At 37.7% G+C, this 21,420-nt stretch overlaps 1 protein-coding gene and 1 long non-coding RNA gene across 5 annotated transcripts in view; one reads left to right on the top strand and one right to left on the bottom strand.

The window, feature by feature from the left end:
• Positions 1-15,252, top strand: part of cpeb3 (cytoplasmic polyadenylation element binding protein 3) — a 44,625-nt gene extending 29,373 nt beyond the window's left edge. For all 4 annotated transcript variants that reach the window (XM_028006720.1, XM_028006716.1, XM_028006717.1 and 1 more), the window contains 4 exons: positions 11,307-11,425; positions 12,191-12,305; positions 13,763-13,944; positions 14,856-15,252. In XM_028006720.1, coding sequence (XP_027862521.1) covers positions 11,307-11,425; positions 12,191-12,305; positions 13,763-13,944; positions 14,856-15,083 — 644 coding nt within the window. In that variant the 3' untranslated portion in view covers positions 15,084-15,252. The remainder of the gene's footprint in view (positions 1-11,306; positions 11,426-12,190; positions 12,306-13,762; positions 13,945-14,855) is intronic.
• Positions 13,772-20,163, bottom strand: LOC114137888 (uncharacterized). Its single transcript, XR_003594123.1, has 3 exons — positions 17,951-20,163; positions 15,468-15,494; positions 13,772-13,917 (listed from the first exon to the last, which is right to left on the bottom strand). It is a non-coding gene; the product is annotated as an uncharacterized LOC114137888 (long non-coding RNA).
• Between the last annotated feature and the right edge of the window lie 1,257 nt (positions 20,164-21,420).

Below are 21,420 nucleotides of genomic sequence, written 5' to 3'. Positions count from 1 at the left end.
ATTTCACTAAAATATGGTGTAGAAACTGTGAGATGGGACTCATGTTGTTTTTGGTGAGAGGTGGTTTTACTTCTCACACTGATGATTTTTTTTCCTGTTATTGTTGAATCATAAATGCTGATCCTAACTGAGGCCTGGAATTCTTTAGTTTTTGTGATGGGTTACTAATTTCATTTTGCCTGCCGTTCCTGAAAAGGTTCACCACTGTTTCATGTTTTCTCCATTACTGGATAATGGCGCCTGCTGTGGTTCGCTGAAGCCTCTTAGAATTGGATTGGTAACCCTTTCCAGATGGGTCAGTGCATTACCATTCTGGGTTGGGTCATCATCACAAGGTGGCCCAAAACGCAATTTGACATGTCAAAGCAAAGAAAAGATCTCAGGTTTTATTCGACCAGCAGGTCTTAATTCTCAATACTGGATATCATTTTTTTTGCTCGGTTGTTTATACTACTAGTTAAATTCAACTGTAGTCAAATTTTGCTCTGCGATGCGCAGAAGAAGAATGTAGATTTCACACTTCAGCGCTCTGTTTATGTAATAACGGCGCCACCTATGGATTGATTTTAACGTATTACGGCCTACCTTATGATGGAGAAACATTGTTTAATTAAGATATTGATTTGAGGGTCTGGCAATTATCAGGCCAGTGTGGTTAGTGACAATAAACCACAAAATATGGATTATCACAGCTAATTTCTACAGAAGAGGATTAGAGCCAATAAAATAATAATAATAATAATTTTGACTTTAAACTTTCTAATTCTGTGCAAATTTATGTCAAAATTCAAATAAATAATCAAATATTCTACAATTATGTTGTTAATGTATGAAAATTATCACATTTCTTCCTTAAATCTTAAAGGATTTATAAATATGAACTTTATCCAGATTGAAAGACTGATTGAATTTTTTTTGGTAGATTTGAACTTTAAGACTAGATTTGCCTGATGATGCATAAACATGCTAACCAATTTTGATTTTGAGGAAAAAGTCAAAATTTTGAGAAGAAAATTGAATTACGAGGGAAAAAAATCTCGATTCTGGAAAACATGAGAATTCTGAGAAAAAATTAATTCTGAGAAAAAAAAGGAGAATTCTGAAAAATGAAAATTCTGAGGGAAAAAGTGAATTTTCTGGAGAAAATCAATCCTGAATTCTGAGAATTAAAATTTTTTTGTTTGGCCGTAATCCTCTTCTGTAAATTGCCATATTAAGATGGAAATTACTTTTTCACCTAGGGACAGGATCATTTGTCTTTTTCCTTTTAAACAATTTTTGCAAAAACAATAAATTAAATAAAAAATCTCCACTCTTTGCCAAAAGATGATTTAGGCTAAAAATTTTACTGAAACATTTAAGTGTGACAAGAAGAGAAAACAGAAGAAACCCAAGAGGAGGGAAGCGTTTCGCTCTGCCAGTGATCTGCAGAATGTGGGATGTGAGTCCAGAGCCTGCGGAGGATCCATCCAGGCTTGACCGAATGGAAGATCACTGTCACTTTCCACCCTGCTCCTCATTAAACTGCCGGCAGCATGCGCCTGTGCTGTTATGAAAGTGTTTTTTGTTCAGCGGTGACTCATACTGTGGCTCAGTCAGGCTTCGGGGGCCGGGCCGGGCCGGGCCGGGCCTGGACTGTTTTGGTGCTTGGGATGAAGGTCAGGCACAGACAGAAAGTTGATGCCAAGGCAGGATTGTTTCCCCTCAGCTTCCTCTCTCTGTTAATGTTGTCACAGCCTCCAGTAATGGATCAAAAGATGTAATAAAAAGTGTTGCTCTGATGTAGATCCATTTAATATAGAGCCAATTATATGTAAGAAAAGATTGTTTTGATGGTTGAACTGAGATGTGAACAGGAGATGAATGCAACGTCGTTTTGTTCAGATAAAATGGTTCTTTTTTAATTGCAGGAAGTTTAAATGCAGCGTTCTGTTCAGAAACCTAAAATCCTTTTTTATTTATCCAACTCAAAATGTCTGCAGGCTCGTGTTGCTGGCCCAGCTTCCTGTTCCCCGACATCCATCACTTCTGTTTACAGACACAACAAGCTGCCCTGGGGCATTAAAAAAAGCAACGTTAGAGGACTACTGTTTGCAGGAGGCAACAACTAATTTAGCTGCTGGTTGGAGCAACAAGTAGCTCTTAAAAATACAGCAGTAGGTGGAGAGCCAGATGAAACTTAAAATGAGAGTAAACATCAAGTTTCATTTTGTTTGGAGGTCAAGGCTGTGACTCCAAACCAAGCTAATATTGTGCTGTTTAGTTTATTAATGTAGCACCAACATGTTTGATTCATTCTACATTATATGCACAGTAGAATTCATGGCTGCTAAAAGCGCTAATCATAAATATTTGTTCCGCTAATGCGCTAAATCAACATAGCATTTAGCAAAAGCTAATGCTAAATTGCTAATGCCCTCAATTTAACTATGTTGATACCCACAATGCACCAAAAACAATAGAGAACAGGAAACAGAACTGCTGCGTAAACGATTTTAAACCACTTCAAAATAAGAGCATGAACTAAAACATTTAGCCACCTAAAGAATTAACCGTTTATTCACCTGAAAGTTTACTAAACAGCCACGTAACTTAGCTTCAGAAGTTTATCTGGAAAAATTGCTTCATCTGTGCCTCAATCCAGAATAGAGAGAGTGAGACATCAGCCCAGGCGTACTCGCTATGAAATTTGCTTAATGGGAACAACCCAATTTCCAAAAAACTTGTTTTTCTGTAAGACTTTATTACCCTAGGTTGAGGTGATTTTGAAATAGATTTATTTTGCAAAACTGAAAAAAAAAAACCCAAAAAACACTTTTCGCATCACGAGTCACACAATCAACAGCCAGGTGTTACTACTGGCAGAAACGACAAACAAGAAGTGGTCAGAGGATGATGGTTTGTCTTTGTTCTTTTTTGTTGGACAATCTGCAGCTCACAGCATCTCGTAGTTCATCGAAAGTTGTCATTTGAAAGTGTTAAATCTAAAGCTTTTTTTTTTACAGTTTCCCCAAAACGCCGCATGTCGTCGCTGTCAAGTATAACGTTTATCGCTCCAACGCCTGAATAAGACAACGACGTCTCCTCTGATGGCTGAATTATGAATACATCTCAAGTAACTGTGACATCCATCGCTACCGTGAACAAGCTTATTCACCTGTGATTTTAATTGAATTTAAAATTTAATGGAAACACTGCAGTTGTGAAATTGTGGGTCCAATGTTGGCAGAATATAAACAGAAATTTGTAATGGAAACAGAACTAATGACTCAATCTGGAAAAGAGACAGTGAAACACAGAATAACCAGATTGGGAATACTTTTTGTAAAGCAATGATTTCATAAAGTTAAAAACCCATCAAAAGGAAAGACATTGGAAACCCACAGAAGCCGAGCCGTAGCTACTGATGCTCAAAACCGATTCCTTTAAAGTACAAGTGAGACTCTGTAGTCGTCATGGCGCTGTCGCTCAAACAGCCTCCCATCATCCAAACACTCATTGCTATTGTTGGCAATGAGCTTCAGACGTGAGGGAGCTATTTTGGTCTGTGACTTGGGGCAAAAGGAGGAGGAGGGTTGAAGGTTTCGTTGTGTGTACAGCGTCGTTTGAACTGTGGAAGCTGTAAACTCCTGAAAAGCGCTTGCGTCACTCAGCAATAACCGTACTTTGAAAAGGTTACAACTGCAGTGTCTTTTGCCTGCACATGGTCATGATCAGCGTTTTATAATTTTGTTTTTATCACACCATGAGTCATTCAGCGCAGAGCTCTGGTCTGTGTACTGTTATGTCTCTTTGAATACAGAGAAGTGCCCCAGTTTCAGTGCTAAATCTTCCTCCATTACCCGGGCCTTGATTTATCTTTTTCCCCGTTGTGTTGGGATTACACTCTGACTGACTGCTTCAAATTGAGATGATTAGCAATGCTTGATTTCTCTGCTTTAAACTCAAGTACTCTCCAGTTTTTCTAAGCCTTTGAGGTTTTTCTTAACCTCTCTCCCCCTCTCTTTCTTTAAGGTTATTCTGTCTCCAGTAAAGTAAAACTTAAAGGTTAGAATAAGTCTACGGGCTACAAAACATGTTCATCACATTTTTTTGCACAAAATCCTTCTTAGATAATGAAATTTTAGTCCAGTTAGTTTCAGAATGAGCTGTTTTAGGACCTCTTGTCACTTTAAATCTAAATAATCTGCTGCTTTCCACGACCCCTGACTCAGCATTAGCTATTTACACTCACACGTGAAAATGACGAATGCAGAAATATACAGCCATACATCTTTGAAAAGCAGAAGTAGAGCCTCCTGCATAACCAACACGAGTGGAACAAGTTGTTTCTGGATGTTAAGCCAATAACAAAACATTTGTCTTTTCCAGCAGCCATTATACAGTGGCAAAACCAGCTGACCAAACACACTGGAATTCCACTGGGGTTGCTAGGTAACCAGCTAGGCTGATTACCTAGAAATCAGCCTAGCTGCAACGAACAGGACGGATACCTTCCTGATTCAGGTATCCGGAAGGTATCCTGAACTGCAAGGCGCAAATGGAAGTACAAAAACGTGGAAAATGTGAATTTTACATAATGGGTCTCATTTTTAAAAAATCATAGCACGTAGAAGCGTGTTGTTCAGATGTCGTTATTTCTGATGGTTGGGCGCTTTCTCTGGGCCTTGGGCTCGTTGAGAACCAATCCGCAGACTCGTCTCAGCTGCTGAAATAACCCTGGACTTAAATGTCACCATTTAAGCCTGAGAAGCCAGCAGCATGACTCGGTCAGTCGCCGTATCTGGTCATCATTGGATTAGATTTCCGCAAAGTCAACATAACTTTCACTTGATGAGGTAGTGGGAAGACTTGGATTTCAATCTCGGGCTTTGATGTGCCAGTGGAAAGATGTTTGCGCTCTGCTAAGTGACTGACCCCTTGGTGACTTGGGTGTCGTTTGCACAGACTGAGCCATGTGCAGTAGGAAGGGAGCAGCAGAATAATCTACCTCAACTTAAAAACTTCATTCAAAAACACTTCATTTAAAAAATAAAAATGAACAAAAGACTTAATTTAACGCCAACTGGGGTGTGTGACCTAACTGCCTTGATGTGAAGTTTAAATACGCTCATTTAGAGTCTGAATCTTACATTAGTTTAAAGATTTTAGTGATTTATTTCAAATGTAAATTTTTCATGTAAGTTTGTTTAATTCTTCACTCATTCCCTCAGTCTGTCTTGGCTCCACCCACTTTGGTGTAATCGCAAGCAAAGTTTTTGTTGGTAAAATTCATTACTGTTGCTCTATTATTGTTGCGACATGGAAAGAAACAGTTAAATAATGAACATTAAGTTACTTCTGAACACAACAAGACTAATGAAGTGTCTGCTGAGAGTGACATCTTCCGGTAATCTGACAATACGTCAGATGAATCAGACATATTGAATCAGGAAAGTATCCGTCCTGTTCGTTGCTGATTGCTCTTTCATGGTGCACACATTGCCTTACTTAGCAGACGGTGCTGAGAGCTCAGGAGGAAAGCTTTCTAACTCGCAGGCACGAGCCACTGCAGATCTCCGCTCTCCTCATGTGGCATAAGCCTCCGCACTGCGCCAGGCTGACGGAGGCAGACACATCCTCCGCAGCGTCCGGACTGAATATCAGTTCATTCGCTCAGATTAAAGATGATGAAGTGGGTCACATCGATTTGGAAAAACGCTAATATTTACTATAAAAGAACCACACACACCATTACAGATCTATTCCTTCTGAAGTTCCTCACTTAGATGTTTTTAGATAATCAAACAAAGCCATTATATCTTGGAGAAATACCCAAAACAAATACAAAATACATTTAAATTATTATTTTAAGTGCTTGAAAAAAACATTCAGCCAATAAGTTCATATCTTTTGGAGACTGGAAAATGAGCTGGTTCAAAAACCTCCTGATTAAGTCACACTTTGGGGGCACAGCACCGTTACCTAGCAACACCAGCCAAGCCTAACCCGTTACCTAGCAACCCAAGCAGAGCTCCAGCATGTTTGGTCAGCTGGTTTTACCGCTGTATGTGCTGTACAATGGCTGCTGGATAAGATACGTTTTTGTAGTTGAGTTACCATCCAGAAACCACCTGCTGCAGGAAGTTTCACTTCTGCTTTTCAAAGATGAATGGTTGTCCATTTGTGCATTACATTATTTTGCACAAAATAATTCTAAGATAACGAGATTTCTGTTTCGATTTAGGTCTCTGTGTTTGTTTTCTAGTCAATTTAGTTTCTGTGTCGTCTTGTCTACCCCGGTTGATCCCAGCTGTGTCCTGTTTCCTCGTCGGGTCCTTGTCAAAGTGTCAAGTTGGTGTTTATCTTCACTACTAGAGCTACCAGTGTTGAGTTCCTTGCTTCCTAGTTCACCTGTGCTGCTTGGATTTTCTGTTAATCTATAAGAGCTTTAATTAAATCATCCTTTTTCACACCACAACCTGGATCCTCCGCAGCCAACCTCACCACCAATTACCGCATTTCATGACAAGGAGGTGTACGAAGCCCCGTGCCGGAATAAAAACGGCGAGTGACTGAGGGTCATTGCGCGTAACGGAAACCCTGTAGATTCTAGACACTAACAGGTACCATAGAATTGCACAAAAATCCGTGAGGGACGGCGGAGTCCCTGCTCGAAATTCTGTTAAAGGCGTTTGGAGCCTTGTGCCAGAAGCCCATTAAAATGCCGTCTACATCGTTTTAAACTGTGTGATTGTGAGCGTGAATGGGAATAAAAATAGCAACAGGTATTTTGTTCCATATAACACAGTAGGAGTGTAACAGGTAAACATTTTATGGATGCAAACTCGACTAAAAACCCACCTGCTTAGGATTGTTTTGAAATGTAATCAATTACAAATTTATTGATGGAACTTGACTTAATGTCGTGTTTTGATTGTTGATTCTATGTTGCATTGTGTTTCTGTGTTTGATATGAGGTAAAGCACTTTGAAATGCCTTGCTGCTGAAATGTGCTATACAAATAACATTTGATTGATTGATCATTTCAGTATGCTCACTTCTGCCAGTTTTGAGCTCCTTTCAGAATGAGCTGTATTTTTTGGTGTCTTGCCTCTAAATCCAAATAAGTTGTAGTTGCCACGATGGCCAACTCAGCATTTACACTCGCACATGAAAATGGCTGCAAACTGATGCGCAATTATGCAACCGTACATCTTTGAAAGGCAGAAGTGGAGAATTCTGCACGACCAACAAGAATGTAGCTGGTGATTTTTGGATGTTAAGTCAACCACAAAAAAACGTATCTTTACTAGCAGCTTTAAATCCAGCTGACCAAAAGTGCTAGAGCTCCACTTGGGTTGCTAGGTGATGGGCTTAGCTTGGTTGGGGTTGCCTAGCAACCAGGGCTGCTAGGTAGGGTGCAGAGCCTGCTGATTTGTGACGTTACATTCTGAATGTTTTTTAATTTTCCCTACACCTAAAAACAGGAACTTATCCCCAAAAACGATTAGTTGTTCTTTGGGGGGTTTTTTAAAGCTCTTGGTCTGTTGGTCGAAGCAGTTGAGACCCAACTGGAAGCACAAAACCCTTCAAAATGGGAATTTTTGAGTACCAAGTCCCGTTTATTGTCTCGCTAAAGTGGCTTGGTTTCAGTCGGTGGGTTAGTTTAGTTGAAATCAGGAGTTTGTTTCACTTTCAGCGTCTTTTCTCCACTTCCTGAAAGGCTCCTGCTCACCAGAGCCTATTTCTGAATGTTCAGCTTGTAAAGCCCTCATTCATTCTCTTCCCACCTTCCCTTTCCTTTCCTTTTTACTCTCTTTTCCATCTGCCGCTCTTCCCTCCCCCTCCGGGTCACAGAACATGTTGTTCTCTCTCAGACTGGAAGAGCTGCTGGCTAGCTCTGCCTTTTCATGCCTTATTTTTACCCCGTTTAAGTTTTTCCCTTCCTCTCTCTCTCTGAGGGGCGATGATGTTGTCCTAAACCTCAGATTTATCCGAATGACATCCCGTCCTTACGTAAGCGTCAGCCGGCCGATGATGAGGCAGCTTTCCCGTGTGTGCACCCAATTAGCAGAGATTATTTGGACGTTTAAAGCAGCTGGTAGCGGTTTGTGTTTTAGCACTGCTGTGTAAATAATGGTTTTAATTAATTAGATCTTTTTGGATTATTGTAAACGTTTAATAGAACTCAGGCTTGTCCTTAAAGTTCTGGATATGTACAGAAATATTTCAGTTAAATATCAGATTCTGTATCAGATGTAGACATTTGATTTCCTCTTTCTTCTTCTTCACCTCCTTCCTTTCTGCCATCCTTCCTTCTTTTATTCCTTCGTTTGCTGATGCTTCCTTCCTTCCTTTTATTCAAATCTGTCATTCATTCCTTAAATCCTTTTCCTGTCCTTTTGTGCTCCCTTCCTGCCTTCTTTCCTATCTCACTTTATCCTTTTGTATTTCCTTCCTTCTTGATGTGTCCTTACTTTCTTCCATTCTTTCCTTACCTTCTAATCTGTGCTTCTCTTCTTCCTTCCTTCTTGCTGTTCTTTTGTCCTTCTTTCCTTTCTTTCTTCCTTCCTTCCTGTATCCTTTTATCCTTTGTTCTTTCCTGTCCCATGTGTTCATTTGTTCTTTTTTCCATCCGTCCATTCCTTCTTCCTTCCTTCCTCCTTTCCTTGCTTCCTCCCAACCAACCAACAGATTCAGTTAGAAATTTCACTCCAGAGTTGGAAAATACATTTTAAAATGGAAAGTTGTCCGTCCGTCCATCAGACCTTAAGGATGAACAATGTCTCCATATTTGATCATTAATATGCACTGTCGCTATTTTTCATCAAACATATAAAAACCTGAATCTGAATGTTTTCTCTGCTCCGTTCCTTTGCTTTTCTCACCTCACTTCATTTTTTTCTCGCACTTTGCTGAGTCAGCCATTTCTTTTTTATCGCTTTCTTTTCTCTTTTCGTCTCAACATTAGCAGCTCCACTCAGGAAGGAACAAAATCAAAAATAAATGATAAAAAAAGACAGCATCATTTTTTAAAAACTCCTCCACTTTTGCACGTTCTGTGTGTGTGTGTGTGTGTGTGTGTGTGTGTGTGTGTGTGTGTTGTCCTGATGCTGCGTCCTCTGGTCGCCGGGCAGCGCGCGATACGCCGGGATGTTTCTGATCCTAATCAGCCAATCAGATTGCTTCTTATTCCCCTGACACACACACACCAACAGGAGTGAAAAGCTGTCTCACCAACAGCTGCTGCTCTTTAGATTAGTTTGATGGTTCATTTAAGTGCTTAAAATCCTTGAAAAGAATTTATTTTCAAGGTTTGGAAAGTGCTTGATATTCTAACTGCATTTTGTAATAAAATTCAGTGTAACGTTTGATTAAAAGCCTAAATTTGGAAAACGTTTTCAGTAGAAACCAGATTATTTTCACAACTACGATTACCGATTATTTTTGTTATCATTTATCTTGATAATTAATCGGTTTATCATCAGTATTTTTTATTTTTGCCTTTTTATGCAATATCAGAAATACATCTGCTGACTATTTTTGGATAAACTAATTAATAGTCTGTTAGTTAAAGGTGACGAAAAGTAGATTTGAACCAGGTGCCATCTGAGGGGTTTTCGCTAAAACATATTTATAGACAAAGGTTTTTTTTATTATCTTAAATGCAAAATTTGTTTACTTTTTGCACAGTTATGGTTTAATTCCTGCTCTGATTGTGTTGTTCTTTCAGCAAAGTGACGTTTTTTGAGTCTCTATACTCCAGTTAACTATTAATCGATTACTTAATTAGTTGACAATTGTTTAATTAATCGATTAACCATGATTATTCAGATTAATCAGGATTAATCTGATTAATCATTACACTGTTGTTTTTATTCTTGCTGTCTAGAAGTTAAATCAGACGAAACTTTTCTTGCTTCAGGTTAGTTAGAATTTACTAAATAATTTCTATTTACTAAATGTCAGAAAACGTAGCAGGAACATTTTTAGATTTAAAAAAAAAACTTTTAGCATTTAATTTAAGAAATAAAAACAATTCGTTTGGGTTGTTTCTATGTAGTAAATATTTATTATTCCTAATTTCTCGATAACTTACTGATCTGTGTTATTGAGATTATAGATATATATATATATATATATTGTATTTGTTTACAGTTCAACAATATAACAATATATATCATATATATTTCTTGTGTTAAAATTTGTGTTTTGTTCTCAAATCAGAGGTTTATAGGATGTTTGAGACGTTTGAAAACACAAAATTTTGTTTTATACTGTTGAATGTAGAATAGAAACACAAAACATTAAATAATTAATAGATAGTATCATGTAATTGTGAATTTAAACTGTTTTTAGTTCATTTGTATTGTTTTTGCTGGAAAACTTTGAAAACTTGCTTTATAAAATGTTGAAAAATTCTTGAATTTTACTGTGGATAAAGTACGAACCCTGTAATTTGCTGACAATTAAGAAATACAGTTTTTCTAGTTCTGGATTAGGATAAAATTGAGAAAATAGACTCTAAACTAGACATGGGTCAGGAGGAGATTAGATGGTAAGTTACCAATTTTAATAAAGAGGAGCGAAATGACATTGTGAATAAAAGAAATGGAAGATATAAATGATTTATCCTTTTCCGCTGATGTTTACGTCTCGGATGGATTTTCTGGTTTTTTTGGTGCCTCTAATAGCTTTCGATGGATGCTGAATCGTTTTTTGTCGCTCTGACCTTGAAGGAAGTCTCTGCTCTCAACATTAAGTGATGCAGCAGCGCTCAGAGATGGTCTGAGAAAGTTTTTCTCTTTTCTTTCCTGCACAAAACGCCGTCACTCAGCGCGTGTTAGACTGCTAAATATTGAGTGGTACCCCAATGGTTGAATATTATGAGAATAAACTTGTAATAATAGGAGAAAAGTCGTACGACAGTCGAAATAATGTCAGAATAAAGATGTAATATTAGCAGGAATAAGTAGTAATTTTATTATAACTTCTACATGAAGAATACAAATTTAAAATGAGGAATGGCAGATTATTTATTTTATAATAAGACATTTTTCCAACGTTAAAAGTGAAATAATCTGCCAGTGGAACTAAACTTTTTCATCAATATTAAGGAATTATTTACTTAAAACAAATTCAAAAGTTACTTCTAAATTAGTTTTGTCTTATTTCAAGTGTACTAAGATATTTTCTCTAGAAACTAGACTTTATGTTTTTGCCTGCATGTATTTGCTGAAACTGTTAAATTATTTGAATATATGATTATTTTTATTCCCTCTCAAGGTCATATTTCCTTAAAATCATTTTTTGGTCCCTTCCAGGTTACGCCTTCCTGCTTTTCCAGGAAGAGGCTTCAGTCCAGGCGTTGATCGACGCCTGCATTGAGGAGGACGGGAAGCTCTACCTGTGTGTGTCCAGTCCCACCATCAAGGACAAACCAGTAAGTGTTACTGGTCACCTGTTACTGGTTCCTCTGGCAGATTATTTCACCTGCAACAAGACATTTTTTCCAAGTTATGAGTGAAATAATCTGCCTGTGGAACAAATATTTCTCACCAATATTAAGGAATTATTGTCTTAAACTGGAAGGTTGCTTGTGAGTTAGTTTTGTCTGATTTACTGGTGCTACGTTTTTGAACTGGGGATCAAAACTTGCAAATTTAAACTACTGGTGGTTCACAAAATGTATTAAATTAAAAATGCAAAGATTAGTTTACTGTGATTTTTTTTTTATTCACCTGCTCAACAATAAACTATAAATTTATTAAATCTATAAATTATTTAAAAAGTAAACAGGGCTTCAAACTGTTGCCTTATTAAAAAAATAAAAGACAATTTTCACATTTTTGGGTCGTCAATTGTTTTCTGACATTCTTGTGATCAGGGGCCGAACAAAATGATTTCTAGGGCCAGAAATGGCTCCCAGGCCACACTTTGGACACCCCTGGTCTAATTTCAAATTTCAAGCATACTAAGAAATTTGTACTAGAAAGAAAACCATAAATTCTTGGTAAGATTTTGTGTTTTTGCAGTGTACTGATGATAATCTGAGGCTGATTCATTAACAGATTAAGTATTTACTTTCTTCCCATTTTCTCCATATCACATAGCTTCATGCTAACTCTGTAGCCCTTTCCTCTCCCATATTTCAGTTTTAGCTCAAATATTTTCCATTTTGTTTATTTTTTTTCTTGTTTTTCTGCAGGTCCAGATCCGTCCCTGGAACCTGGGCGACAGCGACTTCGTCATGGACGGCTCCCAGCCTCTGGATCCCCGCAAAACCATCTTCGTTGGGGGAGTTCCCCGGCCCCTGCGTGCAGGTAGCCTTACGTAATGAATCCTGCAGCTTCTGCCCCTTAAAGCCTCCAAATGCGCTTCATAAGGTGAACCGCAGCCGGAGGCGGTAATGAAGCGTCTCCCGGTGAGAAAGCAATCCTCGTCTTGGGTTCCCAGGAGGGCGACCCAGAGGTCAACGCGTTAGGAATTCATGAGCTAATGGAAGGTTGAGCCTTTCTCTTAGCGGGATTAGCATCGCTAGCTTGTCTGCAATCTGACCCCCAGATAATTTCCCCCAGCGGGTTGAAACTGCTGCTGCTGCTGTTTGTGGGGGACAAAGTGGAGAATTTTGTTCAATTTTAGAAAGAAGAAGGAACAAACTATACATGCTGAAATCAGTCAACTACTAAATTTAAAACTGGATCTTTTTTCTCCTCTTAATCATTAAAGCTGCATTGTCTAACTTTTACAAAATATATTTTTTTTTACATATTTGTTAACACTGTCACCATATTGTGACAGCTTAATATGAGACTGCTAACTAGAAACAACCAATCAGAGCCAGGAGGCGGGTCTTAGCGCTGTCAATCATCACCCAAGCCCCTGTCATAAATGCTAAGGCTAGTTAGCCTACTGATGACAGCAGATGAACCGTTTTCCTGCAACATTATTGTATTTTCCGCACTATAAGGCGCACCTAAAAACCTTCAATTTTCTCAAAAGCCGACAGTGCACCTTATAATCCGGTGTGCCTTATATATGGACCAATATTGAGCCACAACTGGTCTCGCAACTACGGTAAGCAGCCGCCGACTTCATTTTCCCCCGTAGAAGAAGAAGCTCGCGGTGCACGCTGGGTTTTGTGTAAAGACCCCAAAATGGCTCCTAATAAGAGACAAGCTTACGACGCAGAGTTTAAGCTCAAGGCGATCAGTCACGCAGTAGAACACGGGAACAGAGCAGCAGCGAGAGAATTTAACACGAACGAATCAATGGTTATAGCGGAAGTGGATATATATTGTGATTGCACTAACGTTTGATTTACCGTAACAGTATCAGACTGTTTTTTACGTGTTTATTGAATCGAGGAAAAGTTCCCCTCCACTATATGTTATACCTTGCTGTTGTTAAAAGATAAACTGTGTCACCAAAATACCACGTCACTGACTTTACCTCGGGGAAAATAATAATTATAATATAATTTTTTTTTTTTTAAATCAATTATCAATTATTGACTTAAAAAAGCTCCTGTATTTTGCCGAAAAGTTACTTGTAAGTTTGATTTCTGCCATATTTACACTAGAAACTAGACCAAAAATATTGGGTCAGATTTTCGTTTTTACAGTGTACGCTTGCACGTTTTGACTGAAGCTCTAAAAGTATTTGGATATGTTTATTTTTTTTCTCCTATAATACAGATTTTTGGTATTTTGTTTTTGCAGTGTATTCTAGAAGAAACCCAGTCTTATTTTTTGCTCTGTGTTTTCCTCTCATCTTCCAGTGGAGCTAGCGATGATCATGGACCGGCTGTACGGAGGCGTTTGCTACGCCGGCATCGACACGGACCCGGAGCTGAAATATCCGAAGGGAGCCGGGCGCGTGGCGTTCTCCAACCAGCAGAGCTACATCGCCGCCATCAGCGCCCGCTTTGTCCAGCTGCAGCACAACGACATCGACAAAAGGGTGAGCGAGTTCACCAGAGAGAGACACAAAATTTCCACTTTATATTTTGGTCCGTCTGGAGATGTAATCCTTAAATATTAAATGATTGATAATTTGTTCAGTTACTCAGTACTTGAGTAGACTATTTAAGAAATACTTTGTTACTTGAGTTTATGTATTTCCTGCTCTGCCAGAAGCTTCTCTGCGGCCTACGGAACCGGAAGGCCCGGCCCGGCTCGGCTGTGTAATCACTCTGCGCCCCGACAGATGTTTCAGGTTGCAGACACATAGAGCCGGTTTAATTATAGTACTTCCCCATGCGTGAATATCCAGCCGTGCTGCAGCTCGCTTATTTTAGGCACACCGGCCAATTGAGACCGAGACAGACTGGGTGTCAGCCAGGAGGGCGGGCCAGCCCGGTCCAGCCGGGGCCCAGCCCACCTCAGCTAACGTCGTTTATCTTCAGTCGGGGGCGGCAAGGGCTTTATTATGAACACAAGTCGGGCACAATAACAACAATTAAGGGAGAAAACTGCAAAAACACAACATCTGATTATGTTTTTGGTCTGGATTCTAATGCAGATAAATTGGTTCACTTGAAATAAGACAAAAGTAACTGAAAAGTAGCTTTTCAGCAAGAGATAGGAGCTTGTTTTAAATCAATAATTGCTTATAATTGATTGAAAATGTGTCTATTCCTTGTTTATGTGAGTAATTTTATCCTGCTATCAAAACAAGCTCACATCTTGCTGAAAAGTTACTTCTAAGTTATTTTTCTCTGATTTCAAATGTAGTAAGATAGAAACTAGACCAAAATTCCTTGATAAGATTTTGTATTTTTGCAGTAATTGTGATCATAATTTGTATTTTTTTTGTTGATTTTGCCAGGACTTGTTGAACTCTTGACGACTTCTCTGCGTCTCCCCCTACAGGTGGAGGTGAAGCCGTATGTTCTGGACGACCAGATGTGCGACGAGTGCCAGGGCGCGCGCTGTGGCGGCAAGTTCGCCCCGTTTTTCTGTGCCAACGTCACCTGCCTGCAGTACTACTGCGAGTTCTGCTGGGCCAGCATCCACTCCCGGGCCGGCCGTGAGTTCCACAAGCCGCTGGTGAAGGAGGGCGGCGACCGCCCTCGACACGTCTCCTTCCGCTGGAGCTGAGGGCGGCGGGCCAGCGGGGTCAGCAGGGATCACGGATCTGCACTATCCTCAACCCAGATGAAGAAGGACAAATGAAAACAGCTCCCGCCGGCTCCACCCGACGTGGGAAAAAAAGCGAAACGGATCAGATTCTCGGTTCTGAACTCGTTGTCAAAGCTTTGTGGGGGGGGAAAAACTCCACCGGCTTACAATTTGCACTTTGGCACAAAGTCTCACTATAACGCACACACATACACACGTACACACACACAGGACAGTTCAGTATGTCCCCCCTCGGGACCGCTCACGTATTTAAAAATACATATAGCTCTATTTTTTTGTTTTGTAGTTATCTAGACGTTAAATAAATGGTTTAAATTTTATGCAAAAGGAGCATGCACTTACTTTGAAACAGCTGTAGTTACGTCGCCCCTAGTTAAAAACATAAAGAAGAATAAATAAATTTAAAAACTACCAAAGGCTAATTGAATAAATGCAGAAGTTAGGCGGCATCAGATGTAGCAACAATTACCAGCTCTGAAAACAACTGATATATTCTCTGTAAATGTTAATACCTCACAATCAGATTAGTTTGCGTTTGATATCTAGGTCTTTATTTTTATAACAACATAATTTTTTTTTAGTGTAATGTAAATGTAACTGCTGCGGGAGCTTTGCTGCTAAATCCCATGGTATGAACAGATACCACAAGTACTTTATTTTATTTTCCCAGCGAGGAATTCAGAAGCAGCCGGCGTTTCAGGACGACAAGTTGTCTCAGGCAACGATGGCCGACGTTTTGAGGTCAAGGGTCGCCCCTAACTGCATGTTCTAGTCAGGCCGCTGCATGCAAAACACTTTTTCAGTATCATGTCTGCAGGTTTTTGTTTTTATTTTCATTCTGGCCATGTTTTGCACAACGCACTGCAAGTCGTGTTGCACCCTGCTGAAGGATTCATGCATCAGATCACTGAAAACTTGATGGTGTTTTACTGGGATTTTATCAAATTAGAGCAATGGAAAGTGATTTATGTAGTGGGGGAAATTTGCTAATTAAAAATCTCAATAGGGGAACAATGGAATATATTCCGGCCCTCAGATATCTGAATGTTTCTCCACAGTTACTGCAAAACCAGAAAATCTTACCAAGTATTTTTGATCTTAGTTAAAATAAGAAAAAAATAACTTACAAGTAACTTTTCAACAAGAAATAGGATCTTGTTTAAATTAAATATACATTAATATTGTTGGATTATTTTTTTTCACAACAAGACATTTTTCCCATGTTAAAAGTGAAACAATCTGCCAGTGGAACTAGAACTGGGTTGCTAGGTAACGGGCTGGGCTTGGCTGGCGTTGCTAGGTAACAGTGCAGGGGCTGTTGTTAGTCAAATAATCTACCAATAGAACTAGTACTTTTTCACTAATATTAAGGAATTATTTACTTTAAACAAGCCTCTATATCTTGTTGAAAAGTTACTTGTAAATTATATTTTTTCTTATTTCAAAAGTAGTAAGATATTTTCACTAGAAACTGGAGCAAAAATACTTGGTAAGATTTGGTGGTGTTGCAGTGTGCCACTTTTTTTAGTGCGTCGCTCAGATTTTCACATTTAAATTGAACCCTTGCACTGCACTGATATAAAAATTTGGATTGATAGCGATATCAATATTAATATTGCATTTACGTCCAATAACCGATATTTACCAATATTATACATAGTATATCATAAATATTTCTCTACCGTTTTGACACCTTTAAAAGAAATGAGCCAAAACCAAAAGTCAATAAGATGAACATAAATATTGACTTTGGTTTATTTATTGGGCCGATACCGATATGTTTAAAAAAGTGATTAATATTGGCGAATACCAATGTTAACATCAATTTTTTAAGTCTTTCCACAGTTTTCTGTTGGATTTAGGTCTGAACTTTGACTAGGCCATCCTAACAAACAAATGTGCTTTGATCTATAGGATTGTTGTCATGATGGAGGGTGAATCTCTGCTCAAGTTTCAAGCTTTTGCAGCATCTTGAAAGTTTTCCGTGAACTCTGTTCAAAGCGTGATGCTGCCACCACCACCGTGTTTCACGCTTTAAACTGCAATATCGGTTTTCCTCCGATAAAGTTTAGCTTGTAGGCCAAAAAAAAAGTTAATCTTTGATCTTAGCGAACACGTTGAAGTCGGTGCTCTGGTTTGACGTGTCCCAAATAATTTGGAAAACTACAAACCAGACTTTTTGTTGCTTACTTTTAACAGTTTTTCTTGCTGATTTTTTTCATATTATTCTCTAAAAAAAACCCATTTGAGGCCTGAAATAAAATTACAAACAGCTGGACGCTAATATTTAGGTAACACTGGATTCCATTCAGGGCGATCAAAGTAAAGATGGCAGCGTTTGTTCTAAACCTTTTTTTTGTTGAGCAATCACATAAAAATCCCATTAAAACACGTGATTTTGATGCGAGGGAAATATTTTTAAAAAGTTAAAGCGGTGTGAATACTTTTCGCACGGCGCTGGACGAAAACAGGTAACCATAGCAACGCCGCGCGAGCAGATCAGGACGACGACGGTTTTAAAGCTAATATTACTCACAAATGAAGTGTAGGACTACAATTAAAACCTGTAATAGGTGAAGTACTTTATTTGCGGTGATTGTTGATTATAATTGTGCAATTTTCTTTCTTTTTATTTTATTTTTTTTATACTGTACGTAGTTAGACCTGCCTAGTACTGTGATTCGCTTTAACTGTCGTCAGTGTCCGACATAGAAGTCCTGTGAAACTTCATAAACTAGCTAGCACATGCACACGTATATCCGCCGGTTATATAAATGTAAAATGTTCTCACTGATTCACGTCTGGATACACACGGAAACACACACCTGGGACGGAGGGTTTTCAGGCCGAAGACCTCGAATCTGACCTGAAGAGAAGACAATAATGTGAGCGGGGTTGAAAAACGAAAAAAAAAAAAAACGAACACGTAAAACTATATTGTTCACGCACGCAAAACTTTATTGTTCGTTCCAACTCTTGACAGAAACGTTTTTACGTCATGACGCAACCAAAGAGCTCACTTGTTTGTCTTATTTTTATTTTGGAGAGTGAATAAGCGGAAAACCCCCATAAAGCTACTGGAGATCTGAGATTGATCAACTGAGCCCTTACACATGCTGATATATATACATATATACATTTTTTTTTAAATTGGGGAAAATGGTGGAGATGAAGATGTGTGACGCAATCACCAGATTTTTTTATTTTTTAAAATCTTTTTTTTTTTTGTCTCCTGCAAAGCTTGAAGTATCGGACCTGCTAAATAAATGAAATAAAAATAAAGGTGGACATTATATATTTTTGGGTTCCATTAAAAGCTGAAAAAGAAACGATGATGGTGACGGAAACGTAACTGTGTGTGTGTGTGTGTGTGTGTGTGTGTGTAGCTGTTTTCAGTCGTAAACTGTTGTTTTTTCTGCTTTTTTGGACGGACATTTTTTTTGTGTTTCTGTTTAAGAAAAACTAATTGGACTTGAGCAGAAGAGATATTATTTCTGACGAATAATAACAAATGAATTCTGGGGAGAGTTTTTATTTTTTCAAACATTTCTTTGCCTCCTTTTTACCCAGTTTTCTATTATTATTTTTTATTATTTTTCCTGTATTTGTTGTGCACTATACTTTGTATCTGAAAACAGTTTGCAACAGTCAGCAGTTTTTTTTGTTTTTGTTTTCTTTTTGGAAAAGACTGATTTAAAAAAATCCTTTGCAATACCTCAGTTTTGACATATATTAGGAGAGAAACACATCTTCTAAGTTTATTCAGATGGACAAATATATATTAATTTAATTATTCAAGAGAGATGATTTTTTTAAATGTTTTTATTTTAAGAATTTATTTTTTTTAAAGAGAGTCAATGAAGGAGCTAAAGCTTTATAACTAATATAATAATGTTCGTAGTGATAGTAGGGTCTACTTTACTGGTTTAGAAGAAGGAGTCCCACTGGTTTAATTGGTTGAGAGAGCAGAAAGCTCAAATATCAGGTGCTCTGAGAAGAAATTAAAGCTAATTTCCCACTTTTTTTTAAATATTTATAAACAATCATCTATGCTGACCAGAGTTGTGGAAGATCTCCTGTTTATTTTTTTAAAAAATAAGTTTTTTATGTTTTCTAAAAGTATGTGCTCCCGTTTTTTTTTTCTTTTTGTTTTGTAAAAAAATAAATAAGAGAATAAATTAAAAAAGAAGAATTGATTTGCTGTCCTGACGTAGTTGGGAGAAACAAAAAGACTTCTGAAAGTCACTGGACACAGGAAAAGAGAAGAATGTTATTTTTTAACACTAAACAGACACAAATGTTTTCACCTGTAGCTTGATTGAAAGCCCCCAAGGTGCATCAATTTGACTGGTGGCCTTTCTGTTCACGCGAGACTTGAATTAGCCCCGCCCCCTTCCTCCTTTTTAAGGCTAACAACCTTGATTCTTTGTCGTAATGTGCAATACTCTACCGTTTGTAGAAAAGAAGAAAACGAGAAAAAGAGGTATAAAATCTTATTGCGAAATAATTTTCATTGCAAGCATTGTGATCCACTAAAATCATTTTCTACTGTGTATTTACCTATTCTACCTGCTAGTACCTTCCAGTAGTAATGTAGTCTTTGTAGTGAGAAATTTTCCTTTTCTTTTTTTTTAAAGAGTTTTGCGGAAAAAAAAAGGAATTCAAACATATTTAAAAATTTTTTTAATTTCATATATTTTTGTTTCTTTACAGACTTCATATCTGGTCATGTCATTAATATTATTTTGTATTTTTACTTTGGATAAATTAATTTTATGATGCTAATTCTTAATTTAATTTTTTTTGGAAGCTGAAAAATCCCTTTGTATTATTGTTACTAAACTGTCTTGTTTCTTGAAATGCTGAGCTTTATGTGTTAACTTGCTGATGCTTACATTAGTGTGAAAATGATCTACAAAAGTAAAAAAAAAAAAAAACTACTCAAAGGAAGAGATTGGTGGTTGGTGATGTATAAGTGGTTTATAATGTAAACAAATGAATGGGCAATAAAGGAAAACTGGCAGAAAGAAAAATATTTGTGCTGTAATTGAATAAAACAATACTGAAGTACAAATAAAAAATTTTGCTAATGTTACAAAAACTAAAATATTTAATTATTTAATCAAATTCCTTAAATGTTAAAGAAAAAGTCAATTGTGATGCTTGAAGGAAGGAACTCCAGTAGCAGTCAGTCCTGCAACAAATCTGAAAAGGCCTCTGACTGAAGATTGTTGCTGTGTGATTCATGACTATCATGATATGCTAACAGCTAGATATCTGGGCAGCACAGATTATATTTCTATAGTGTCATGTCCTGGATCAGTGGTTCCCAAAGTGTAGGGCGCGCCCACTAGAGGGGGCGCAGTGCCATTGCAGGGGGGGAAGCGGTATAGATGAATAATAAAAATATTTAAAAAAACAGTTACACAAAAGTGTTTCACTGTAATAAAGAGGGTTTGTAGTTTTGTTACAACCAGAAGTGTGAAATAAACATCAGTGGAGTTTGAAAACAAAGTACATGTATAGGTTATGCCTGGTTGAATGATGTGCATAGGGAGCCCAGAACATTTTTGGGAACCACTGTCCTGGACGATGTCATCAGTTGTTGGCTAGCTCTGCTTATCCACCTCATTTGCTTTTGCATCGTAGTTGTACAAAAGTTAAAATATATATATTTCCTGCTGGATAGTATCTAAAACTGGAGGGAATAAAGGGGAAAAAAAGTCTACAAAAAACTCAATTAAAACTGGAAAAAAAAATTACACCTAGTTTTTCAAATTTAAAAATGCTAACACTATAACTAATCTTTATAAATACATTTATGACAGAATTTGGCCACAAAAATTACAGATAGAGCTTCTTTTCCATTGCTTAAAGCTTAATAAATTAATCTATTTTCTATTATTTTTTTTACAAATTTCACTGATACGATCATGTTCTCAAATGGGAGACACTGCCATCTAGCGGCCACTGCGCTCAAGAAGTGTTTCAAAGGAAACCATAAAACCTGCAACAATGATCCTTATATTTCCTCAAAGCAGAAACTCGTGGCTACATTTTGGGGCATTAAGTACTTCTGTAGATTGAAATTTGTACAAATAGCAGAGTTTTGTTCATGAAAATTGAATAAAAGCATCAGTTAAGAGGGTGCACAATGTGGCAGCTGAAGAATTACATTATTGAAAACCTGAAAAAAAATCCATAAAACTTAAATTGTGATTTATAAAAAAAAACTATAGCAGACATCAAAAAGCTTAATCATCTGAAGATAGTCTAAAGCCTCGTGAGGAGTTTA

This window comes from Xiphophorus couchianus, chromosome 22 (genome assembly GCF_001444195.1).
Source record: "Xiphophorus couchianus chromosome 22, X_couchianus-1.0, whole genome shotgun sequence".
Lineage (NCBI taxonomy): Eukaryota > Metazoa > Chordata > Actinopteri > Cyprinodontiformes > Poeciliidae > Xiphophorus > Xiphophorus couchianus.
The sequence above is the reverse complement of the archived record's forward strand: the minus strand, read 5'-3'. Positions and strand labels throughout refer to the sequence as shown.